Source organism: Temnothorax curvispinosus, unplaced genomic scaffold (assembly GCF_003070985.1).
Source record: "Temnothorax curvispinosus isolate PA1 unplaced genomic scaffold, ASM307098v1 QBEX01006128.1, whole genome shotgun sequence".
NCBI lineage: Eukaryota > Metazoa > Arthropoda > Insecta > Hymenoptera > Formicidae > Temnothorax > Temnothorax curvispinosus.
Window position 1 is genome coordinate 30,915 of NW_020215908.1, and position 26,951 is coordinate 57,865.

At 37.2% G+C, this 26,951-nt stretch overlaps 1 protein-coding gene and 1 long non-coding RNA gene across 2 annotated transcripts in view; both read right to left on the reverse strand.

Annotated features, from left to right (window-relative positions):
• Window positions 1–14,975: 14,975 nt before the first annotated feature.
• Window positions 14,976–16,168, reverse strand: LOC112455489. The gene is made up of 3 exons (XR_003040862.1): window positions 15,703–16,168; window positions 15,333–15,447; window positions 14,976–15,031 (listed from the first exon to the last, which is right to left on the reverse strand). It is a non-coding gene; the product is annotated as an uncharacterized LOC112455489 (long non-coding RNA).
• A 9,593-nt stretch (window positions 16,169–25,761) lies between these two features.
• LOC112455487 overlaps window positions 25,762–26,951 on the reverse strand; it is a 57,070-nt gene continuing 55,880 nt past the window's right edge. Inside the window, exon 3 of the mRNA XM_025017442.1 lies at window positions 25,762–26,392. Coding sequence (XP_024873210.1) covers window positions 26,064–26,392 — 329 coding nt within the window. The 3' untranslated portion in view covers window positions 25,762–26,063. The remainder of the gene's footprint in view (window positions 26,393–26,951) is intronic.

Here is a 26,951-nt window from a genome sequence, read left to right on the forward strand (position 1 = left end):
GAGAGAGAGAGAGAGAGAGAGAGAGAGAGAGAGAGAGAGAGAGAGAGCCGTGCACACGCGTATTCATTATCCGTCAAAGTGCATTTTATATAAAAAGCGCACTTGTCATTTCGTTTCATTTCGATTTCTGAGCAATATACGGGTTCTATATACTACAGGAAGTATAGATGTAGTGCCATGCCACATGAAATAAAATAACTACTCATTTTTTTGGCGTATCTCTATATCTCGTGTCAAATTTCAGGATAAAGTTTTATTTATAATTTTCTACGCAATATACATATAGATATTTGGTTACACGTGCGCATTGCAGTACATCTTTTATATATGTATACGCGAGTACTTTCGTTTCTTCAAATATTTTTCCGTGTTACACGGCGCGTAAAAATTTTTGATGGAATTCTGATTTCTGATACGAATTGTAGATCGTCTAGAGGGAGAGCTTACGATACGACATTTTATAAATAACCTCGATGGACATATCCCGTAAATAAATAAAATATATATTCCGCGCAGAATCGTATTTCACGCAATTCAAAGTGTCGAATCATGTTTTAATTAACGAAATTAAATAATATGATTGTGTGCACATCGAATATCGCGAAAGTACGCGCTCTCATGTATCGTGCCATTAAAACGTTTGATAGTCGCGATAATGCGAAATGCGTTTAATGGCCGCGATAAAGTAAAATACTTTATTTAATGATCGCTAATGAAATGATTCATTAATCACGACAACGTTCCTTACTGCTGCATCAATCGTATTAATATTTAATAACGTCGTTTTTATCGTTAACTTTTTATCGTCCACGGGACTCGATTGCATCTCGCAAATCTGCATCTCGCAAATCTCTCTTTAAAATGCGAAATGCACAATACACGTTTAACAGTTTTATATTATCGTAACGTTACACGGTATTATTAACTCATCGCCGTATTATATCGTACGAGAAATGGTTATCGAGGAGTTATTATGATGTTATCGGGTATTCTTGCGTTTTGCGCTTGTACCCCCGGAGGCAAATGATTAAAGCATCGATTGCGGAACGCTCGATTCCACGGTAAATGTGCTAATATGCGCGGGTGTGCTTTATGTATGTTTAAAGACGGAAGAAAGCTCCGGTTTTCGGTCGGTTGATTAATGCGATTCATATAGCCGCGCTCGGCGCGCGATGATAACGGCAGGATGCATCCTCGAAAGCTGAGCGGAAGAGAAGAAGAAAGAGAAAGAAAGCGAAAGAGAGGAAAAAAGAGAGCCGGACACACGATTAATTATTTCAATTTTCCATAGCGATGCGCCCGATGAAAAAGGACGGGGGGCAACCCAGCGGCGACTATAAACGGCCGCTTTTATTCCGCCGATCCCGCAACGCCGACCGATCTGCTTGCCATTTTTTTTTCTTTCTTTTTTCCTCGTTTTCGTTATTTTTGTTTTTTTTTTACTGCCATTGCCACCACGGTGGATCCCTATACCTAATGGTCCTTTCTCGAGTCCGCACCGGCGGTAACCTGCTGCAACGTTTCGCGCGAGGATCTATTTATCAAGGTCCTGGATGCCGCGCGGCCAGCGCGAGATAAATAATTCCGTTTCGCCCGTCGGTATCGCCGCGGACCATTTCCGCAGCTTTCCCTCTGCACTTATTTCCCATCCCACTCGAAGGGGGAAAGCGCGCTTGCTAAGGACATTGTTTAATCGAAGTATGCTAATGAACACGTTTCCGGGACGCGAAACCGCACCCGTGTTGAAAGCACGACGTTGTCTGTTGTTGAAAATCACGCGTCGTAATGGATACCTTTCTCTGGATCTCTGCGGGACGATCTTTTTTACACCTACCGCACTTCCATCCAGTCTAGAAAACTCTCTTGCGACGAGAGCGAAGGTTTTACCTTATCGAAGTTTACTCTTTAAACGTTTAGATAATTTTTTTGTCTCTGATTATTTAAATGTTTCTTTTTCTTTTTAAGGACAAGATCGATAATTCTAGCTAGAACTGATAAACTCCATTAATATATGTACATACACATGTTTATAGACTCTTTATTTAAAAAATTATTTAACAGATGACGTACTGGTGTGTTTCTCGACAAAGTGTTAATAATAATTAAAATCCATTTTAATACAAAAACTATAAAAAATGCATTTCATCAATAACTTTCTTAATATTTTAACTGCCATGTCACCCATATTCGAGTGACGCGTAAACTTCGCAAAGCTCCTGTCACTCATTTATGGATGACGATTTTATTTATTCAATTAAAAATAATTTTACTCAATATTTATAAGACATTAAAGAAACAATATAAATTATTTTAAGACATTAGAAAAACAATAAAGTATTATAATAATGTATTATAGATTTATTAAGCTCAAGTCAGCTCTTAGCAGTCAAAGTATTGAAGAATAAATTAGTTTCCAGACAGACTTTTCTGAAAATAACATTTTTTATATTATCTGTATAGTTATATATTTATATATTTTTTTATATTATATTTATATTTATATACTGAGATAAATTAATTCGGATTTTAAGAAAAATGTCCGTTAAGATTTCGCAGAAAAATGTTACAATATGCAACTCTACGGGCCAAGGACCATAATTGATCTTAATTGATGAGTCAACCCATTATACTGAACCCCTTTTGTGTCGTTTATGACGGCCTAGGTTCTCCTCTTTGCGCCAAGGTCGCTATAAATTCTTGAAGACACTAAACCCATGCATTATCGCCATAACAAGCTGTCAGATAATAACGAGTCTTATGAATAAAGTGGAGCAACGAGCTTTTTCTCCAGTTCTGCTTCGATAAATAAAGGCGAAAAATATGGGGATATTAGAGCGTTTGTTTATGTTTCAAATTAAAACTTCTGCACGGATAACGGAAAATACCGTGGAAAGGTATATGAATAATGAAAAGCGTCAATTACATTTTGTAATTAATTATTTTATGTGTGGATTTGTATGACTAAAACCCTTTATCAAATCTAGACTCTAAAACAGATAACTTTGTAATATGGATATTTAATAATAATATTGTATGACGAAACAATTATGTAAAAAGATGACTTTCCAAAATATCTTGTCAACCGCTTTATGCTTACGAATTTTCTAATTATGCTAATTAAACTGATATTTTATTATGACAGTAATGATGAAGTTCTGTGTATTAAGAATCGTATCTCAAACATAAACTTACGAAGAATCGTGGATTTACTTTTTAGAGAAGATTTATTTTTATAGACATAAAGCAACGTTCTCGAGAAAATAATTTTGTCAAAAGAAAGAAATATATACAAATGTACTTAAAATCTCAATTCTGAACTCAAATCACAACAGTGAGACATGTAAAAAAAATTATCAAAAAATTTAACTTGCAATAAATTAAACGATTTATGTAACTATAAATCTATCAATGGTTTTACGATCTACTTTTATTTCCACGTTGGGGTTTCTAACGTGGCTCGAAAAGTAATAATAACCCGAACTTGCATTTACGAACTACGGTTTTTGAGTGAGATTTAACAAGCGGCTAACTAGTACGACTACAAGGTTAAAAGCTCGTTATGAACAGGGTTCTCCTTTGATTTAAACAAATTATCGTATACGCGCAATTGGTCGTCGTAATCGTTGGCGACCTCAGTGCTCTTTGAATCAACGCAATTTTACGTTATCTGCTGTAACTAACTGCGTCAGTGGTTTTATTTCCACGACGTCCAACCTGCGGATGGACTTTCGTATTCACGAGGGAAATGGAGACAGGACAAAAAGATCTCTTATAAGACGGGAAACTTTGTTCAGTAAGTGCGAGATATACGGGACGCGTCTTCTTGGATACTAAGGTCCACCTTCTTAGAGACCTTGTTGTGTCTCCCGCGCTTCTATTCTTGTACGACCCAGCGCATTCGAGATATTCGCAAGAAAGCCTCTCTCATTAGTTTGACCGCAATTTCAGACCGAGTGCTCGTTGTCATAGCACTGTTAATAGGATTGTGTCAAATTACAAATTGGAATTAACAATGATATTCCGCTCGACACGCATAGAAGTTGCCTGAAGAGCATTCTCGCTCGTTCATTTCATTTATTTAGAAAAATAATATATTATTTCCATCATTTGTCAACCAGCATATGATAAAAAATTAAGATAAAACGAATAATATCGCAAAGTAAATTTTAATAATATTGCTTATTAAATAATTATTAAATAAAATATATTAAATAAAATAATAAGTGAAATGTAATTATATACATAAAATAATTTCTCAGAACACCTCACGACACGTTGCGTTTATAAATTTTCTAATTACATAATTTAGTATTCTGTTTTATTAATTGCATTAAAGAGTACGTAACAAGGCTCTAAAGTTGAATTTAGAGAGAGAGAAACTAAATTCACTTAGGACAGCCCTTTTATAATAGACAGTTTCCTGCAGCGGCTTTTTCTCTTACACAGCAGCCTTCGTTTATTCGAGAGTCAAATCGAGCGGAGCAGATTAAAATGGTGAGAGCACACGGAAGCCCATACACTTTGTACCCCGGGGTCATTCACACATCAAAACGGCTTCAATGCCTTCCTACGCTACATGGATGTGTTAACAACAAGATGTATATATTGTCTAATTGTTGTATAATTGATAGTAAAATATAAAAAATAAAGACGCATTATACTTTATAAATCTTCTAGTTTCAATCATTTTTTCAGCGGTGTTTTATATACACAGTATGAAATTTAAAGGAATTTATAATACACTTGCTGAAAGTTAATTTTAAATAGCACGCTTAAAGACGAACTCAAGACATCAAATTATTTCAAAAATAGGTAGCATAAAATCGTAATATTATTCGAAATTGAAAGATTTTGAAAAGTTTTAAATGTATCAATGATAGATATTAAATGTATCAAGAGGGATATATTTTTCCTTTTTAACTACGTTATTACTTTACAATGCATTTTTTATTTCACACACCTGCAAATATAAACAATAATCTTATTTTCAAGAATCCTAATCGTTTATTCGAGATTCACATGCGTCTGTAAGAAAAAAGTTTCCCGGACATTCAGAATTCTTTCGAGAGTTTCGAGCTATCTAAGCCAGAACATTCAAAGATTTTTGAAGATTCTCGAAGAATTTTCGATTTCGGACGATGTCGAAAGTTCGTATCTTTATACGATTAAATTGTTTGGAAACTTATACGGAAGAAAGGTCCGAGCGACTCTCACGACACAAAGACGCGGATGACACGGAGATAAAAATCGAAATTTTAAACGCGGTACCTAGAGAAAACGGCGGGGAAAATATTTCTCGACCGGTCGTTCACTGGCGCGTCCATTCTACAGTCGCTCGGCGTCATTAGCAGGCAGCGCGAAGTGCCAGGCTCAACCCTCCGGTCCCTGGCATACGTGCCTGTTTATTCACCTGCTATCGGCGATCCCCCACTGAAAGGATCGCTTCATCGGCGCGTGAGGGAATTGCTCACGATCACGCCTCCGCGAATTTTGCACGAACCGCCGGATAATGCCGCAGGCACAGGTACATGAACGGAAACACCACACACATGCGCTCCGCCTGTAAGAGCAGCGAGGCGTTCTCGCGCGTAGTGTGGAGAGTGTGCAACAGGATTTCCCAACCGTCGATCCGGTCCGGATAGACCGCGCGGTCCGGGATTTAATTTTCATTATGCGTTTGATAAATATCGCCCGACTTTCGCGGTGATTTAATCACCCGGCGACCACGAGGTAACCGCAAACGAGTATTATCGAGATAATATTAATAACTTATTAGATAGCCATTATGATTCATCGGCGAACGTTCCTTCCTCCCCAATAAAACGGCGATCTATTTTGAAAAAATCGCATCCTTCTTTTCTTATATACATATATATCGATATCTCCTCTCTCTCTCTTTCTCTTTTCTCTCTCTGATCGATACTATCCTAGCGAATATGTAAACGCGTCGAGTTTCTGCGGCGATGAGGGTGACAATGAACGCGTTGCCGAGCTTGAACGTTATCGAGATGTGTGTCCATTACCTGTGGTAGATGCAACATCCGCGTACGCGGCATTGTCACGTTTCACGTGCATCATCTGTGTGGAACAATCGCGATACTCGTGAAAACAAGTAAGGGAAAGTTTAGGAAAGCTCGCATCTGAACTATGGAGCTGTGCTCTCTAAAAAAAACCACTGCAGTGACGGGTCTTTAACTAAACGGCGTGACACGTCAATTTTTTGTCGCCGCTGTAGCAAGAAAAGTTCTTAGACCGCAGAGATAAATAATATCACGTTAAATTTAAGTACTGATTTTATGAACTTAATAACTAAAATATCAGATTTTGCATTGTACGTGAATGCAATGCTATCTGATAGTAATATCTACAAATATATCACTTGTTATACAAGTGTGCCAATAATGTCGCACGCGCTTGTCTGTATACTAAATTTGGACTGCCTCGAAACTCACGGAAGTTTACGTCGACCGCAGTCGCCGACTGTTTTTACCCAACCACGGAAACATTAGATGTATGTCCACTCTAAAGAATTACACGTGTTAAGTTCAGAAACAGCCTGAGAGAAATGAAAGGAAGAAGTCTCCGAGAGCGCGTGGAAAGAAAGCGGGAAGGAGATGATGAGTGAGAGAAACATGTGCTACAGAAAGTGCTACAGAATAAGAGGATAAAAAAGAATTAAACTGTCTACTTTTCTCCACTATCACGAGGGATGAAGAACGTGATCTCAAAGTGCCTTGCAAGAGAAACTGGAAAAGTTTGACCACATCAAAGTTTCAACCTTATATTTCAAATTTTCCGAACATTAATATATATGCTGAAACTTAGATAAATTGATATTCATTAATGTTATTTTTAAAGCAAATCACGATGATCTTATTTATTGTATGAACTACCCTCGTTTTAAGTGTTAGGGAATTATATTAACCGTTTCGTTCTCGATGATAGAGAATTAACAATGTAGTCCATATATATATTTTTACAAAAAATATATATATGGACTACATTGTTAATTCTCTATCATCTTCGAACGAGACGGTAAATATAATATTGATCGAACTTCGCCCGCCTTCGGCGGCGTCGTTCGATCATTCTATTATAAAAAAACTAACAGACATTAAGAAAAACATAAAATTTATCTTAAAAATATTTTGTTAAGCTGATTTTAGATAATCTCAGAAGAGAAATCTAATATATTTTTATTTATAATTTTTATGCCGTATATTTTGATATATGTGCTTTAATATGTATTATATTGTATAATATATTATAATATTATACTATTATTATATAAATAATACTATCATTTTATAATACGAGTATGTACTATTATATATTAATAAAATAGTATAATATATTATAATATACTATATAAGGTAATACAATATATTTCATATATTTTTGATTGTTTGAAGTGTGTTTTATTATAGATAATAGCATTATTATATATTTTCTGAACTCAATGTGCGGATAGTCGAATCCGCAAAAGTATCTCGCCAAAATTTATTCCACAAGTCATGAAACAGACGCGCGCAAAGACAAATAAATAAACTCGCACGTGTATTCGCTAGATGTTAAGAGTTAGATGTGAAACAACTCTGCGGGAAGCAGATCCAATGCATACAATGTTCCAGTCCTCTCTATACGCAGTATTAACTACGGGTACCAATGTAAATATATAATATGTCTCCGCACTCGGCTCTTCAACCCTTGTTACGGTAACATTTCAACGGAGCTCAACCATAATACGTGAAACTATTGAAATCTCATCCCGTGATAACGTCGCGTGAAATGTGAAACGCGAACATTACAAGTTTAGATAATTCTAGGAGAAGCTTCCCTTTATACGTTCAGCGTCTCTCTCTCTCTCTCATTTCATCAGCAGTAATGTATTCAAAGGTTTAATACAGAATACTACTAGGTGACAAGCAAAAAAAATTTTAAACAAATTTTTAAAATTATTTTTTAATTATTCGATTCTGACCATTTAAATTACAAAAGAACAACACATTCATCCTCTTTTTTTTAGATATTTAGACATATTTAAAAATAATTTTGTATAATTCAAAATGTTTAGAAAAAAAACTACTTTCTTAAAAAAGAAAGTTTTTTAAATTTATATTTTTTGGTCATTTTTAAATGCACGATCTTCATTAAACAGATCTTATCGGGACGGTCTTATATAACTGAGAATTAGCTGCAAAATTTAATATCCAGAAATAGATTTTAGATTGGTTAAAAACGATAAAAGTATAAGATCGTCATTGCTCCATACTAGACCAGATTATACTAGAATAAAATTGCCAGTTATAATAGAATTGAGATTAATAAATGCTTCTAGAATACTTTGGATACGTGATTACATTTGAAGCCCGCGAGACGAGCGTGCGTCCTATATCTGATCCCTGATCCTTTAGAATTCAAAGCGGCGGTAGCGTGAAATCAGATATCACATAAAAAAAAATACACCGACGACCGAGTACGCGGCTCGCGCAGTGAAATTCGAAGTAAAATGGTGTCCAAAGAGTTTTATAAACGCGCAAAAATATGAATTCACGCTCGTATGAATTTCGAGTATTACGCAACTCGTGCAGAGAGAGCTGATTTATAATATGTGTATACATTACGAGATAAATGATACATTTCGCGGAGGATCCGTATTAATCAGCAAGCGCGCTTCGTGTTTAAGCATGACAGTCTCTGACGCGGGAAGAAACTTTTGTTCAACTGAAACAGCGTAATTTCAGATGGACGCGCAGAAACAATGTGCATATTAAAAGCACGTAAAATACCGATATTATAACAATGTATGTAAAAAACCAAGAATTGTTTTATTTTCGCTTCTCCGCGAATCTACGCGGACAGATTCGGGTTCTTGAATATCATTTCAAGTAAATGTCACATCATACCGGGATAGTTCTCTTAACGTACCTATTCTTTTCCTATTAACGTACCTATTCCTATCCTCGCCCGTAGCCTTTAAAGCCCGGAAATATTTCCGAAGCCAGCGCGAAGGGCTGTACGGTGTGTACAGTAAGTTGAGATGAGATTGCTTCTGCAGGATTAACTTTACGCCGCGGTAAGGAACGATTTATTGAGATCGCGTTTAAGAAAGTAGATAATCATGAGAAGACTCCACGGGCATCGAAGCTAAAGCTATCACGACGACCTTAATTCTTGCGTATTCGGTCCTCGATTTTTTTCTCGCCCGTGTTTTAAAGCGAAACGTACCGTCCGGAATAACGGTGACAGAATAAACTACACCTGAATCTTTTATCACATAGAGGTACGATACATTTAAAAAATCTATTATCAAGGGTATCAAGGGAAAAAAGGGGATACATCTTTCGTAAATCAGGATGTCCGGCTGCTTCGTGACCATTCGAGGCTTAAAAGTCTCTTCGATCGGTCGTCAACAAATCCTCGGTGTCTGAGTCGAGATCGAGGATAGTGACGCGTGAACTTTACGCAACCGGAAATTACACGCGCGTCAAAACGTAAGGCTAATTGAACGTAATTCTTATTATCCGCATGTACCTCGTAAAACGAGTGAACTCGAGAATACACGTCCCGTCGCGACGCGCCCGGTACCTCCTACACGCGGGAATTTCACCCGTAATCCGTTCTGTGTCACCCGTTCTACTTCCTGGACCCGGAATTAGTCCGGCAATTCCGCCGGTGCGTCCATTAGCTGATTTATTAAAGGTCTTGTTTGCTCCCCGGTCGGCGAAAGGTCGTGCCCCGCCGCGGTGCCGTAACGAAAAGCCGCGAACCGCCGCGCCCACGTGATAATTAGCATGCCAATTTTCTCGATGAGGTAATCGGCGTGTCGTTGGGGAAGTCGATCGTTAAACGGACGGCTTAATGGGATACTAAGCTTTGTCGGCGCGTCTTACGCAAGTTTTTCCTTAACGTGCCTAGCATCAAATCTTTGGAAAAACATTATTTTTCTTATCAGACTACAGTCAAATTAATAATTACTGAAAGATCAAATTTTGTTTGTGTATAATCTTAATGATTATATCCAAATTATGTTACTTTAATTATAATCATTAAGATTAAAAAGTGGTGATCGTGGCGCAGAGTGATGTGCGCTACTTTAGTGAGCCGAAGATTCAGGTTCAAAATCTGATTAAAAATTTTTCGGTTTTTATTCAATCGAATTGTAACTTTCAAATGAGACTTTTATAATGTGTGTATTGAAACAGCCTCACTTAACAGTTACAAAATTCTCGCCTTAACTGTAAACCGAAAGTTAAATATACATATATATATACATACATACATATATATGCTAAAAGAGATAAGATAAGCGTGCATGTAAGCGTCATGTAAGCAGGATGTACTTAATGTACATTTGCTCATTTAAATATAACAATAATCAATTACATATATAGAAGTCAAATAAGAATGGAATAAAATTTTTCTATTAAAAAATGTGATCTGATAACGTACAGTACAGTGTTACAAGTAAATTGAGCAATTAAGTTCCATTTTCTTTATAGAGTCCTACCAAAACGTGCAACAAGTTTAAATCACCAGCAACTTTCGCAACCTGTTTACAAATATATTAGAAAGTATGCTCGAAATCCGTCCCTACTTTTGCTCTCGCTCTCGTTGTCATCTACTGAAATGCTGCAACTCAAAGTTTGCAGGGAAATACTATTGGCGCTCTATGCGCCCGGTTCTTTTAAGTTCTCGCGATCCTATCCGGGTCGCAAAAGCGACGGCTGAAGAATTTCTGATGATGAAAGGAAGAGAATCAACAGAAGAATGGAAGAATGGAAGCCGGGAGAGAAAAGCATGTAGTCGGTTAAAAAAAAAATTGATAAAAAATTCATACGGCGCGAAATAGCGAGGAATACGAAAACGGGAAAAGAATAGTACCTATTGCGAAGAAGGATCTTGGATGTAGCAGATATATGCAAATAATTGATAGACGAACTAGCAGAAAACCGCTAGCGTAAAGTGCAGTCAGAAATTGAAACAATTCAGTATCAAGTCAAATTTATGAAGTTTCTAAATCATCGATTATCTAGACAACTATTCGCAACAGAATTCGAAGGAGAAACAGAACAAACTATCTATCTGCGTATAATTTAAAAAAAAAAAACTTTTATTCTTATTTTTCCTCCAAATTAAATCCGATATAAAAGTATTGTATTATATAGATAATTGTTTCCACTTCTTTTATTACAGGATTAATAGTAAATTTTCAAGGAAGAATTTTACGGTAATTTTACGCACGCAAAATAAGTAACGTTATTTTATATATTTCGAAATTTAATTAAAATTAAAATTTCTAATAAAAACAGATCAACCTGTAGAGGCCCTCCACCACCCCCGCCAACTTTAATTTGCGGTCCTCTTTTCTTTGAATAAATGCTTTTTTTATTTATTATTTTTTTTTGTAATAAAAATAAGTTGTAATTATATATTGTTATACCTCACAATATATAACAATGTATAATTACAATTTATTTATCACAATTTATAATTTTTTATTATTATCTGCATAAAAAGTGGAAAGTATACAGAATTGTAAAATATATGATAAAGAATTTGCTTTCGAAATATTTATATACATACATTTATATTATAAATACATACATTTGAGTTATTTTACTAACGCCAGGTTACACAAAGATGTTCGAAATAAATATAATAATACAAAAATTCACTATTTTAGATCAAATATTTAACTATTGTAAATATTTTAAAAACAATCAATTTTTTATTATTAAATTTTCTTATTATAGAAAAAATATGAGATGTTTCGAGGTGCAAATCAACGATTGAATAAAAAGCTTTATCTTCTGCCTATATATTTTAAAGTCTATTTAAAGTCTACTTATTTTAAATCTAAAAAAATCGCAAGAAGTAAAAAAATTACGTTACCATCGGTTTAAGGATAACTGATCTAACGATTTGATCAGAGATCAGAGCAAAGTTCCTCCGCCGGGTGATACGTCCATAGAGAAAAACGATTCTCAAGATAGAAGGTGAGCTCAATATACCCTAATTTTGAAATATACCCTAATCATGAAATCAAAAGAATGTGACAGAAAATTAAGCAAACCCGTTGAACGTCAAGGGCCCCGCTGCAGGAAGGAATGAATCCCAGATCTTCCGGATTGCCCCCGATAGCGATCATTTCGGCAGCAAGTTAACGACGATTGTTTTTCAAATTATTGCATTCTGTATATATATTTACACTATTGTAATATTCTTCCATTATTAAAATACATTTCTTTCTTATAATTAAAATATATATCCATTACAATATATATTTATTTTATTTTAAAAACATATGGATAAAATAATTGTTATCAAAGAGCAGTTACAAACGAGTATATTATTAACAAAATGCATGAGATGTAGGCATTCAATAATTAATATTGATATTTAGGACCGTAAAATCTAGTCCTTGAAAATGGTTTCGAGAAACCATGTTTATGAGAAACAAAAAATTGAAAAATAAAATATAGTTGTTTGTAACTACATTATATCAAAGATGTGTTATGTTATAATTGTATCCTGGTTTTTTAAATTTTTTTTCTTAAATCTACTCATTCCTTTTTTCTTTTTTTTTCTTTTTTACTTTTCTCCTTTTTTTTTCTTTTTTACTATTTTTTCTTTTTTTTCTTTCTTTTATAAACAATTATTTTATCCATATCCACTTTACTCAACTTTACTGTCTTTTTATGAGCAAGACAGAAACATGATTAACACTAGCGATAATAGAAGAATATTTCATTGAGAAGAACAAAATCTTCTCTTATAATATACATATATGTTCTAATTAATTTCGCGAATCTCGATGTTGCGTACCTACTCGTGCCGAAACCACTGCTACCAAGGATCCGAGATGTAAGAAAACCAGGAATTAATTCTGGTTCTGCAACTGGGTCTTCGATCTTCAACGGGGCATCGAACTAATTAACCCTCCACGTTGAAAATCGTTACGCCTCCCCTCCGGTACGAACGTCTTAACGTCCACCTGACGCGAGATACAGTGATAACAGCTGAGATAACGATCGCATTCAAGAACGAAGAATGTAAAAATGCGGTCTTCAACGTTGCAAAATATAGAATATTTTATGAAATCAAAGTAAAATTTATGAAATCAATTCTTCAAAAAATATTGTTTTGCATTTTGCGTATTCCGATTAATAACGAATTGTGATAATTTTAAGTAAGTCATGAATTTCGTAATAATTTTAAAAAATATAATTTTATAATATTAAATTTTAGGCAGATGTCAAATTTCACGAGCGAGAAGCTATTATTTGATCGTTGATTCAGCATTCGAATCTTCACGTCTTCACATTTATATGAAAATTATAATAATTAATTATAGTGATAATCTTTCAAACGCGAAATTCAAAATAAAGCATAAAATTGAATATTCGTTGAATATTCTAAAAAATTGTAAAAACGCAATAATTACAAAACACTAATTTAGCAAATTTTATATTATATTTATCGTACGTCTTCTGTCGATTTTGTATAATACATATATCCAGTATTGGTATCCCATTTCAATTTTAATACAATTTTTCGTACAATTCTTTACTATAATAATTTGTTTATAATTAATATTAGGTACATATTATTAAGTAATATGATATAATATTACATAATTTTAACGTACTGTCTATAAAATTACATACTATGTAATAAATTTAAAATTTATTACATAATTAATAAAATGACAATTAAATAATATTATGTAATATTATACGTAGCTACTCAAGATTCACATAAATTTAACTTATTACATAATTATTCTACATAATTAACATTACGAGTTATAATCCCTCCATGTTCCTACCTGCCCGGACTTTTAACTCTATATATGTATTCCCTGCCTATCCACATATTCTTGTATGTTCACATTCCTACCTAACCATATTTCTATTTACCTAATGCTTCATTCCTACCTACCCGCATTTATTAGTTTATTTAGTTTATTTAGATTATCAATATTAATTAGACCGCGACCGCGATTACCCGAGATTAAGGAAGTGTATGTTTAAAAGAGTGTTTAAAATTTTAAAAGAGAGTTTAAGAGATTTTAAGTTCGGTTAATTCAAATTGAATTGGAGACGTCACCTTTCTGTCTCCGATTATATATATGTATATGCAAAAAATATTGCCTTAACTGCATGCACATACCTTTTTTGGCCAAATCGACTCCGGCAAAGCCAGAAATAGAAAGGAAATATAATCCTTCCATTGCCAGCTGATTATAGCTGGCAGATAAGCGTAATGATCTTACGCTCTCTCTGTCACGATGCGCGAAACACGACCGCGTCGCAAAGGGCCATTTATAGCAATTAAATTAATTAATTATGGAATTACTATATCCGCATTGTACTTATTATCTTATTATCTGTATACTATTCTTTACACGCGAGATAATTTCTTCGATTAGGAACAAAAAGAATGTAAATTAGTCAAAAGCTCTTACTTGGAAAAAAATCTTTTAATTAAACGCGTATACAATCCAAATAAATTCAACTACTTTTACAAATGACAGGAACTTTACTTTAAATGTGGTATAAGCATACTTTAATAAAAATGCGAACACAATGAGTGAGACAATTGATAAACGCGAACTAAGAAAATCTAAGGCCCATTTTTTTCGATTTATCGTTTCGAATATCGAGAATATCATCATCTTAAAAGGGTGAGAAAAAAAATTATGACGTAAGATCCGAAAGGGATAATTAATAAATTTTCCGCACAATATTGAATAAACTAACGTGAATATTTTGTGCACTCGAGTATTTGAATTTCGATAGCTACATCTCATTATTATAATTATATTCCTCAAAATCAATTATTTAAGTTAAAGTTAACGCGAAATTAGTCAAGTTTAAAAAAAAATCTACAAAAAATTTTTCAGTTTTAAAAGATAACGTTTACTGAATCTCACGTCATAACGATTTAACTATAAAATTTTTATCATCGACTCACCGACCCCGATGCGCAGCAGCGGAGCTGTATCTGCAACGTCGCTACGATGATTCTGTAACAATCAAATATATAATCTAAATTAGAACAAGAAAGAAAAGAGACAGTCAGTATTTCGAAAAATAATTACCGAACATAAAACATGGAATTCTATATTTTAGTTCGTTAAACAAATTTAATTTTAAAAAATGACGTAATTTCTTGAAAATACTCTATTTATTGAACACGAGCTTATTCCACAAGAATTTAAAAAATATAACTACTAATTTTTACTCTTTGACTAACCATCCGATTAAAAAATCGGTTGGATAAACCTTCCGCAAAAAACACAATATGTATAAACCAATTATATTTACCGCATGTTGTTCCGCCGGCGCCTGATGCCTCTCCTAGGCCTCCACCTCCTCTCAGGCTGCTCGAGATGTCAGTGTTCCCTCGATGCAAAGATGCTCCTTCCCGCGGGGATATTTTCTGTAACAAAAATAATCGAATCGATTAAATAATTGTCACGCGCATTGAACATCTTATTCGTTATTCAGATTAATTTTTTTTTTTAATTACTTCTCCGGAAGAGGTCTTTACGTTAGAGTCAACTTGAATCAAATTTTTCAAATTATTTCTTTTTACTAATTTATATTCCGAATCACGGTTTAGCATAACAAATAAATAAGGATAAATGAAAAAAGGGATTTTATATCTGTAGAAAAAATAAAAAGTAACACTTACCAGAAGTGTTGGTACGCCGATGCCCGATGCCTATCCTAGGCCTCCTCCTCCTCTCAGGCTGCTCGGGATGTCAGCTACGCAGGATTCCCTCGCTGCTCCGATGTCACGTTCAGTTTCATAACGCGCCGTAGTTACTTCGTCGTTCGATACCTTCTGAACTTCTTCTTCCTCTCAATTTCTGCCCTCGCAACTCGCGCAACTCACGAAAGTACGGTCAATTGTGAACGCACTTTATACACTCTCGATACTCTCGACGTCAGCGACGTTCGCGAGACTACTGTATATCAAATGATCAATTCAAATCAAACGAATCGTGCGAAAATACGCGATGCAATCGAAGTTCGGCACTCCCGTCCCGCGTCGCTTCGATTCCCGCGAATCACTCAACGTAATAAATCGCGCGAAGTACCCGCGCGAATCATTCAACGTAAATAGTTAATTGCGCAAGAAATAATTCAGTAATTGTACGCGAAGAGAGAGAGAGAGCGATCGAGAGATCTCGACCCTACGACGTACGAAACAGATCTGCCTGCCGGCGACTTAATCGTTCACACATGGGTGATTTCGCGTAAACAAGCAGGTGCGCCGCATACAAAAAAAACGACCCCAAGGCCGCGCGCCGCTCTCGATAACATTTCCCCGAAATACTTTAACGTTTTCCGATATAAATTCTTTCGAAATTTGAGAGAGAGAGAGAGAGAGAGTCGCGGCACCAATTCGTTCCGTGTTCACCGCGCTGCGTGCGAATGGCGACGAAATCCTCGAAGGCATCGCGTCGGCGCGATACTACGCGAGTCAAACGGACGGCTAGTGACTATAGGGCTGCGGTCCACTTGACGCTACAAATGCTTCGAAGCATATTCCTCTTCTCTTTTCTTTCAATGAAGAAAGAAGAAGAAAAATGCTTCAAAGCATTTGTAGCGTCAAGTGGACCGCAGCCCTAGAAGACACGCCGCAGTTGATTAATCGAAAATATAATTAAAATTAAACACCGCACGCACAGATCTCGATCTCGTGAATCTCGCGAATGTAAAACTGTATTATTAATGTATCATTAATTACGACGAAACAATCGCGACTCTCTCGGCGTTAATCTACGTGCGCGAAACACATGAGATTGTCAAATATTCACGAACGGGCGACGTATCACGGCGCAGGCGTCCCGTTCAATCACGACAATATACACTCGGTCCTCTTTCTCCCTTCGGAGAGAATCGGAGATAAATTATACGACAACCGGCACGCGTGCGGTGTTCAAAGTGCGACGCGAGACAGTCAAGACAGTGTCGATCGTGAGAATGCTACGTTTGATAACCATACATGGCGGTGGGGGGGGGGGGGGATTATCCGATTATCCCCCGCAAGTATCACGAAACTTGAAATAAGTCACCATTCTCGTACTTTCAACCACGTCTCCGACGATCCACGATGCCTCGAGCGATTCGTCACGACACATCCATTTCGCCGGACGCTTTATACGCTTGCGAAATGTTCAGCACGCCGATTATTCCCGCAGAGGCACAGACCGCGGCCCGCGGAACGAGGGAGCTCAGGGAGCAGGGATGCCAACCGCAGAAACGAGAACACGGTCGACACAGCACGGAGCACGGCGACGGGCGCGTGTGGAGCACGAATAACACTTCACTTGTGCGAAATTCGTCGGGAGAATGAATACCGAATGGCTCTCGCAGATAACGTACGGCGAGCGTTGACAAAAACGAGTGGCAAAGTCGGTCGTCGACAAAAACAATCGTCCGCGCACTGATTTCGAGAGTACGTATACGTTTGTTGCGAAGTTTCAACGTATCGTTTCGCGGCTAGTACGGCGTCAGTAATGCCACGGCCGCTCGCCGGCGATTCAGAGCGGTCGAACGTGATTGGCCGGGTAGCGGGGGTTCGAGTCGCGAGGAGCCAATCGCGTTCGACGGCTCACCTGACTGCGCCGTGGCGTGACGGCGGCGGCGGCGCGGCGGTGCGCAGTGCGCAAGTAAATACGCGACGCGTTCACATCGATGTAGCGCGAGACGTTGTCGATCGTGTAAATTCCTCTTTCTCGTAAACGAAAAGATATCCGGTAGCAGAGTGTTGCGAGCTGAATGTGCGCCGAATACTCCGTTCCTTCTCGTGTTGACTCGGGATGCCGTCGCTGCACGAGACGAACGCCGAACGCCGAGTGCCGAATGTCGTGCTGGACGCCGGCGCCGTACGTATCACCCTCCTCCACGGCTGTGATTTGGCGGGTCTCCTGGCAGTGCTCCGTGATCGGTGAGTAAATTGTGCATGAGAAACAATTTATTCGAAGCGAGATACAGCCGAATCATAGTAGAATCGTTGTCCCGCGTGTCTCAGTGAGACGATAACCTCCAAAATTCCTGTCCCCTGCCTCCGTTTCTTACTCCGAATTAGTTAATCGCGCAGGAAGACGCTTCAGTAATAGTATGAATCTTTCGTTAAACACGGGAATTAATAATCGATTGATTGAAGAGAACGATCGCGTGTTTGGCGTTCTCACTTTGCTTGTCGCGATCGCGAACGAACGCGAACGAGAGAGCGAGCTTGCTTTAATAAGCGTGTAAATATCGAGAGTGCGAATAAACTCAAGTGTGCATCGACGAATATATTCCGTCTTTCGTTAAAGTCATTAAAGAACGGGCACGGGCACTCGTTCACATAATTAATAAATGTTTCAAATTTATTTGTACATACGTGTGCTTCTTTATTTTTTATAATCTTTATTTGACAGAAAATTAACGTTATAAATTGTATCATTTGTAAAAATTTTGTAAAAATCATCCCTGCAACGCGGTGATCTCGCGCATGCCATAAAAAAATGATAGCAGGTAATTAAAGTAGGTAAGTTAATTAAAAATTGTAAAACATTTTCTACTTGCTTGTTCTCCAAATATTATTCGTTTTGCTTATAAAATTTTTTATAAACGAGTTTATTGCCGCGTATTTCGCGCTCGTGTCTTGCGGATTTATTAACAAAAAAAGGAAAAGAAAAAACAACGTCAATTTGATCGAGAGCGTTTCGAAATGGAGATGCTACGAAAATTTTTTTTGATAGTTATATGTTATACGATACATACAAAGTCATAGCTGATATAATTTAATATCAATTTCCTGTAAAATAGAAATTATGAGAAATAAAAAAGCGTACATGTCTTGCAGATTTATTAGGAAAAAAAGAAAATAAAGAACAACGTTAAATCGATCGAGAATGCTTTGAAATAGAAATATTTGTATGAGAATTTTTTTCTGATAGCTAACACTTACTCGACGATACGTTACGATACGTCTAAAATCATAGCTTACACAATTTAATATCAATTTTCTGTAAAATAGAGATTACGAGAAATAATAAGAAGCGTATGCGTCTTGTGGATTCATCAGCAAAAAAAGAAAAGAAACAACAACGTCAATTTGATAGAGAATGTTTCGAAATGGAGATATTGCTACGGAAATTTTTTCTGATAATTAATATACTCGGTAATACGTTACGATACATACAAAATTATAGCTGACCTAATTTAATATCGATTTCCTGTTAAATAGAGATTACGAGAAATAAAAAAGCGTACGTGTCTTGCGGATTTATTAGCAAAAAAAGGAAAAAAAGAACAACGTCAATTCGATCGAGAATGCTTTAAAGTAGAAATATTTTTACGAAAATTTTTTTCTGATTAGTTAATACATTACAATACATTACGATACGTAGAAAATCATAACTGATGCAATTTAATTTTCCGTAAAGAGATCATGAGAAATAAAGAAGCGTACGTACGGATAAATATAGAATATCGAGAGAGAATGCCGATGTTTTGATAAATCGCGCAATATCTTCCCGGTGTCTGACATTTACGATATTTGCCGTCTGGTTACCGTCGATGGTAGAACTTCCGCCTTCACCCTGTGGCCGCCGTCGTCGATGCAAATATATGAGCGGCTTAGAAAGCTTTTTCGCTCTCTCGGCTCGGCTCGCTTGTTCCCTACGCGAAGAGTAAGTTCCGAAACTTTCCGTTGCATTTTGTAGAACAGAGTTACGTGACGTATATAACACGTTACGTTAGAATGCATTATATTGCCGGCTGCAGCATTAAAGTTGCTCTCGTCTCTTTCGACGTACGGCGTCGTAACATCTACGCTGCGCTGTAAGACGAGACTTTCGTAAATTAATATCGTAAGAAGAAAGCACATCCTTCCGTCCAGAGTATCTCGCTTCCTAGATATACTATTATTACATTGAAAGGAGAAATATAAAAAGAAATGGGAAAGGTAATGTATAAAGATGTGTGAAACGTCGAAGTAGTTTTTTATTGTTTCATATTTATACACATAATAAGCATACGATTACATCCTATTAGGTACTATAGATCGTATATGTATAACTTAAACGTATACTTATATGTATATATATATATCTATAATATCCAGCGTTTTGTACAATAAATAAAGACTCTAGAGCATTTTAAACATAACATCGCGCGTTTCCGCGCGACCATTGCGTCGAGTATACAATAATTCAATAACGAGCTCTCTAATATGTCCCCCCTTATTACACTTAAAATTATCGCGAGAACGCGAATTAGCGATGATTGTGGGCAGTTTTCACGATCGATATCACGAATATCTTGTCTTAACTCGAAGTCAAGATATATAAAGACTACATCTTCGCAATAGATGTCACGATTTCATATATTTTTATTATTTCATCACGTCTCTTTCGCATAACATATCAATTGATTTAATTAATGGTAATTGTAGAGCGATGGACTAACGAGCGTCTTCAATTGTTTTAAATATGTGATAAAAATCTTGAATTCACTTTTAATATTATCCAATGGAAAATTGTTGAAAATTAAATGCCCATCGCTATAAGCGTGACGCATTAACCCTTTGAATATTCTGACGAAAAGAAGATAAATTAATAATCCCAGTTAGATTTGTTCATAAGCGATGCTGGGAACGCTAAAATTTGATTGCCCCAACGAACGTGATTAAGCAATAAATTCCGAGCGAAAACTCACGCGTTGAATCGTCGTCCAGTCTCGAGATTCGGATCTCGAGCTACGAGAGACGAATCCGGAGCCGAGGCGTCGGGCAATAATCCTTCAATAAATGACGAGATATTGAAAAAAGGTAATGACAGCCAGCGCGCGCGGATGTGAGAAATACGCGGTAGGGTCGTAACGGGAATTATGGGATTCCCGTGTAATCGTCCGATATAAATCCGCCGTATGCTCGGAAAGAAATATCGTGTTTAAGCTTAATTCGGAAGTGAGTGTGATAAAAATTGATGGCACGGCTCTCGCGTGGTTAACGCCGCCGCGGCCTCGTAAATTCTGCATAACGGAGCGACGTTACGTTACGGAAACAACGGTAACTCTCGGACCGCTCTCGAGCACGGGGATCGATAAGCCGGGCCTTCCTTCTCGAGCTATCGAGCTCCACCAGGCCTTAATCGCGTCCCATCGTGAGCTTTAATTGTTTACTCGCCCCCTTGCATCACGCCGCCGCGACGTTATTGCACAATCGATATTAATTTACAGCAATCAGCGCGGCGTCGGCCCTAATGATAATTTTCTCACGCGCGTCCGCAACTCTTTTTAAATGTCTGTTTACATCGAAAGACGGACGTTTATAGATGATTATTTTACACTCTTATTTTCGTCATTATATTTTTAATGCATCCGCGAATTGTCCGACATTGTTTTAAATAAAGAGAACAAATTATCAAGGTTGGTATTTTTGTATTTAATTGTCATCAATTAAATTATTTTTTGGATGTATTTTTGACAATTTTGTAGCTATCTAAATGAGACTTATCAAGCGCATCAGACTTTAAGGAATGTATTCGCGTAATCGTTACTAATAATGTTTCAATTTAATCAATTTAATTCGTCATTAATCACAATCACTTTGCATCTTGATATTAATTGATCGATAATTATTATAGGTGTATCATATCTTTACGGCATTATTATATCTATATATAAATATGATTATTTTAACAACTACGTTATTTTATAATAGACTTTCTAGTAATAACGGCATCCCGATAATCAGTAATAAATTTACTTTATAGAGTTATATGTAAAACAATTAACAAAATAATAAATATAATTATTGTATTTTCGAGTAGCACTTTATGTTTCAAAGCGAAATAATTATCTCACGCTGGTTCAGTTATTATTCGCAGCTGGATTAAACTATTATTTTCCTTACACACATAATTCATATAATTCTACGATTGTATATCAATTTAGTAAATCAAGAAAGTAATGAAACTTAAGTGTTAACAATAAAATTTGTGTCGTACGCAAGGGAAACTGAGAAATACGTATTTTAATTACGTTCGTAAGCTTATCGGATAACTGACGTTCTTAATCGTAGACGACTGTAGAGAAAACATTCGAGAATTGCAGATTGAATGTGAAATTGTCACGGTACATCGATATCCTCCTTCACACGATAGTTTGGTTCGATAGTTTAGACTTTAAACATTCGACAATTCGCTACACCTATCCATCCTCGCAGAATCAGCTTGACCGCTGACACCTATTGTCATTTTACATTCGCTAACATCCGGCAACATGTACGACATGCATTTCTGTCTATCGTGTCTCGAGTTCATATGAAAGAACGACGATCAGTTCGTTATTTTTTTTTTTTTAGAGACACGAATCATACGACGTAATTATTTGCATCGATGCGATTGGAAACCGCATAAAGATTTTTTTCGAGAGTTAACTGCGAGCAGTATTTTATTCTGTAAAACGTTTGAAGGGTGCAGAAAGAAAACGGCGATTCAACTAATCGAACATAGCTAGCATCCATTATTTTAGGGAATAAAACTCTGATCGTGCATGGCTAAAATTTTTTTCTGAAAAGTGATCACTTATATGCGGGTTGCAGTCGTATTGATTCATTTAAATTGAACACTTAGATCTTTCGCTTAAAATTACGAGCAAAGTTCCGAAAAGCGTATATTTACCTCGAATTATTTTAAAGTCTAGCGTAACGAAGAATAAATAGTATGTATTTATCTACCTGCTGGTTGAAATTTTATTTAATTTTCAAGATCGCAAGTTATAGATTAGCATCATAAAAACGAATAAATTGTTATAAAAAATTCTGCTTATTATTTTTTCGAGAGAGATATCGCCAAATTCATTAGTAATTGAAGCAAAAATCTTTTCGGAACTTTAGCCAAAATTACAATTACTTATCGTAAATACGCGCAACGTTGGACCGGTCTCAAGCGATATCCGTAGATATCGACTTTTCGATAACGCGCGTATAGAAATTCCGAAACGATACACCTTTCCTTTCGCTTTAAACATTAGAAACATTGAGAGATGTATAAAAATTTGACAGTCAAAGCTACTGATGGTCTTTATATATATATTTTTTTTAATTTTTTACCTCGAACAGGATATTAATTCGATAATCGCGCAAAAGACTCGATTGGTGTGCGGATTCTCGTTCCTCTCGAATCAGGTTGATAAATCAATAACTACCGACGGTCTCTTGAAAAATGGAGGATTATCTATTTGCGTAGTCGTTTGAAAATTCCAGGCGCAAGTACGGAGATTTTGGTGATTTCGTTATGCGGCGCAGAGCGAAACAGGACGACGCCGACGTCGCGACGACGACGTCGCGACACTCGCGAGTTGTACGTGACCCGAACTAGGTGATACAGGGTGTCTTGAAAAAGACTTCACGAGCTTTTTTAGATTTATACAGTACTTATCCCACTCTGTGAAAAAAATCTATTACGTCATGTCTCGAGATTGCAATATATATAGATGTATATAGAGAAACAAATATAAATAGTCTTTTGAAGCGTACACGGAAAAAAATGAAATTGCTTTAATTAAACGTTGACGTCACGGGCTGCTACAAGCGTATGTAGTTAATTCAATTGGATATTATTGGATCAAATATTTAAATTATTAAAACAATTGTCTGATGTTTTTTGTTCATTTATATTGATGTTGTATCAATAAATTTTATCTCAATAACGCACTGATGCTGTTGCGATACAATATCATTTTTTTTCCGTGTTTCAATAATTTTTTTGTATTGTATGATAAAGAAAGATTAAAATATTCTTATTAGAGAGATTTATTTTTCACGAAAGGAAAAATTAAAAGAAATGAAGGTTATAGTAGATCAATTGTCACTCACATCTTTGCATAGGCAACTTTTATCGTAAGCCGCGGCCGTCTTATTGTTATTTTTCAAGACGGGACTGGGTCACGGTGACCGATCACCACGGTCAACGTCAGCCTCATTCTTGAGAGCACCCCGTATACGGAAATCCCCGGAAGAGACGAGAGCGAATCTCAGGGGGAATTTCTTCTCGCGGAACGGCATTACCGCCAGTTCTGCAATCTACATGAGGTTGCTGCATCAGTGGAACTCGAAATCGTCGTGAGCATACCTCATTCTCCCTCTCTCTTCCTCTCTTTCTCTCTGTCTCTTCGTCTATTTGACGGAGACACGCAAGAATGCAGTCACCTCTTGGCCCCACGCTCCCATTTCTCACTCCCCTTTTTCCCCCCATAATCCGCGTTCTTATCGGCAAGATGCGAGTCGGGGATCGAGATGTTCTCTGCGATAAGGCAATTCGAAAGAACTTTTCTGATGGACAACTATCGGAGGAGGAGAACAGAGAGATAGAAAGAGAATGCTCGAACATCCCTCAGCCGTGGTCAAAGGGATGCCAAGAGGTGCGCCAAACGGTTGTGCGTCCCCTCAGTTATCGGAAAAGTATTTGCGGAAAATCCCCGGCGCGGTTCTCGCGCGAGAGATTTTGATGCTCCGTCACTCTTGCTCTCTCTCTTTCTATTACGGATTTCGTTGGGTTTTGCGCCATTAAGGAAAGGGGACCATGTATTTTCGCAACGGACGCAAAGTGATCTTAACAACTTTGCTGAAACTTCGGGAGTGCTCTTTTTTTCTCCTGGCTCTCACGACGAATCTGCTCGTAGAAACTCGGATCCGCGTCGCAAAAAGTAATATTACGTACGAAAAGTAAAATAATTAGCTTAAAAATAATTATTTATCTAATACAGCTACAAATGCATTAAGTAGAAGTATTGAAACAGACTTTTCAATAAGAGCCGATGCAAAATCACCTCGTTTAGCGAATTCGTTGCAAGAAAAAATACGTTGGTATATAACTCGAGAAAAAACCATGGAAAAAAATGAACCCCGCGATACACGCGCTTTGTTTGCGGTAAACTTTTTGCTCTCGTTACAAAGAGCCTTTGATTAAAAACCGTGCGGAACGGCGAAGAGCGAGCTGTCCACAAGGGTCCACGGGAGTTGTTGGGACTATAAGGAGGAAGAAAAATCGTCTAATGGGTAATTCATTCTCGGCGAAGGAACAAATGACGGCGGACGTCGTTGAAAAATATTCGAGTGGCCGACGATCCGGGGGATCTACCCGTAAGGGGATAGGGACAAAAGAAGCTCCCGCGTGGGAATCGCAGATGATATCGATGCTTTTCCTACGCTCGATCTTGCTGCGCGTCTCGCCGATCCGATCCCCTTAAAAGTCGTTCTCCGGAGCAACCGAATCACAAATCCCGTCGATACGGTTCGTTCTTTCTGTGCGATTACCTGAGACCGGGAACGCCGCGGATCTAAATCGCAATTCCGTCTTCATGATGTTGATCGAGTATCCACGATGGCGTTAAGTTAATTGCGGAAGAAATCTTCGATGTCAATGATCGAGCGTCCGTCGCCGTGCGGTATAATTTTAACCCCTTGGATGCGACTCTCTCGTTTCGTTTAAAATTAGTTCGTGTATCGATTAATACACGCTAGAGAGGTGCGCTCGGATAAAAAAAAGAATAATATAATAGAGTTTTATTAATTGCCTTGTGCGAAATTTAATTTTAGTTAAAAATTTTTTTAATTACTCTCTTGAACACGTTTTATTAATATTAACGTGTGTAACGATCATATTTTATTTTGTATAACCGCGTAGAAAATACTGGTTTTTTAATTTAATATTATTTGTAAAAGTTGTTAATTAAAACAGTTTATAATAATGTAGTGAATATAAATAGTATAAATTTACAAAAAGATATTGGTTTTGTAATTAAAAATTCTTCCATGAGAACTTAAGGTATACAGAAAGTTACGATGCGTAACTAACGTATAACGTCGAGCTCTGTCGACGGATTTCCGTAACCCAGCGTAATGTTCTATTACACGCGCAGCAGCATCCAAAGTGTTAGCATAATCGCGTTAATTAGTCTGAGACGGAGAGACACACAGTCGGGGCGCGATCTGGCGATCTGGCGATCTGGGCGTCTCGAGATCGATCGATCGTCCGTTTAATTTCACTACTGCCAAGATCTGAAGAGAACGCTCGACGATAGGAGGCCGACGAGGGTCGCCCAGGCGACGAGATCGAGCGCGCCCCGCCTGGATCTCGCGCCGCCATTCATGCAAGTCTCGCGGATGCTGACGATCTTCAGGCCGCGGCGTCCCAGGAGATTGTGAACTCCTCGTTTGTCGCTTTTCTGCAGAGTGTGCTCGCGTGACAGTAAGAGGGAGTAGAGCTGATTGTTGGGATTCCGAGAGCAGAAAGTCAACACCATGTCCGAGGCGACGGCCTTCATTACGTGCACGTTGCCGGTGAACTGCATGTATCTCTGCTCCGTTAAGGTACCTGCAAATTAAATCAGCAACCGGGTTAAAAGAAGCAACGTGACGCAATACGCAAGATGAGGGTGAAAGAAAGGAGGGAATGAGGGTGAGAGAGAGAGAGAGAGAGAGGCCTCCCTATCGAATTTCCTGCCCCGGCTTTTCGCGTCAGCTTCCGTCCGCTGCACGAAGTAGAATCTCTTGTACAAACGGAACTGTCGCGACTGCAGAAATAAATGTCTGTCGACGACAAGTCTATTTTTATGAAGTAGTTTTATCTTCACGTGGAATGCTCTTGAGTGAAATAGGAAGAAGGGTACGGGCCGTACGGGGTAAAAGCAGGGTCATTTTGTACTCACGGATTTTTGTTTCACGTGAAAATAACTTGTCGTGATGTGAAAGATAAAAACTGGCGAAATTCAAGCTCCCAATTTGGAGATTATTTAAAGAGCCTAAAGATAATATAAATATTCTTAACGATTTTTAAACGAGAATTCTGAGATGTGTCCGAAAAAATCTGGTAATTCAGTTGATCCGATAAATTTAACACGCATGTATTAATGGCGAGAATGATAGATGAGGCT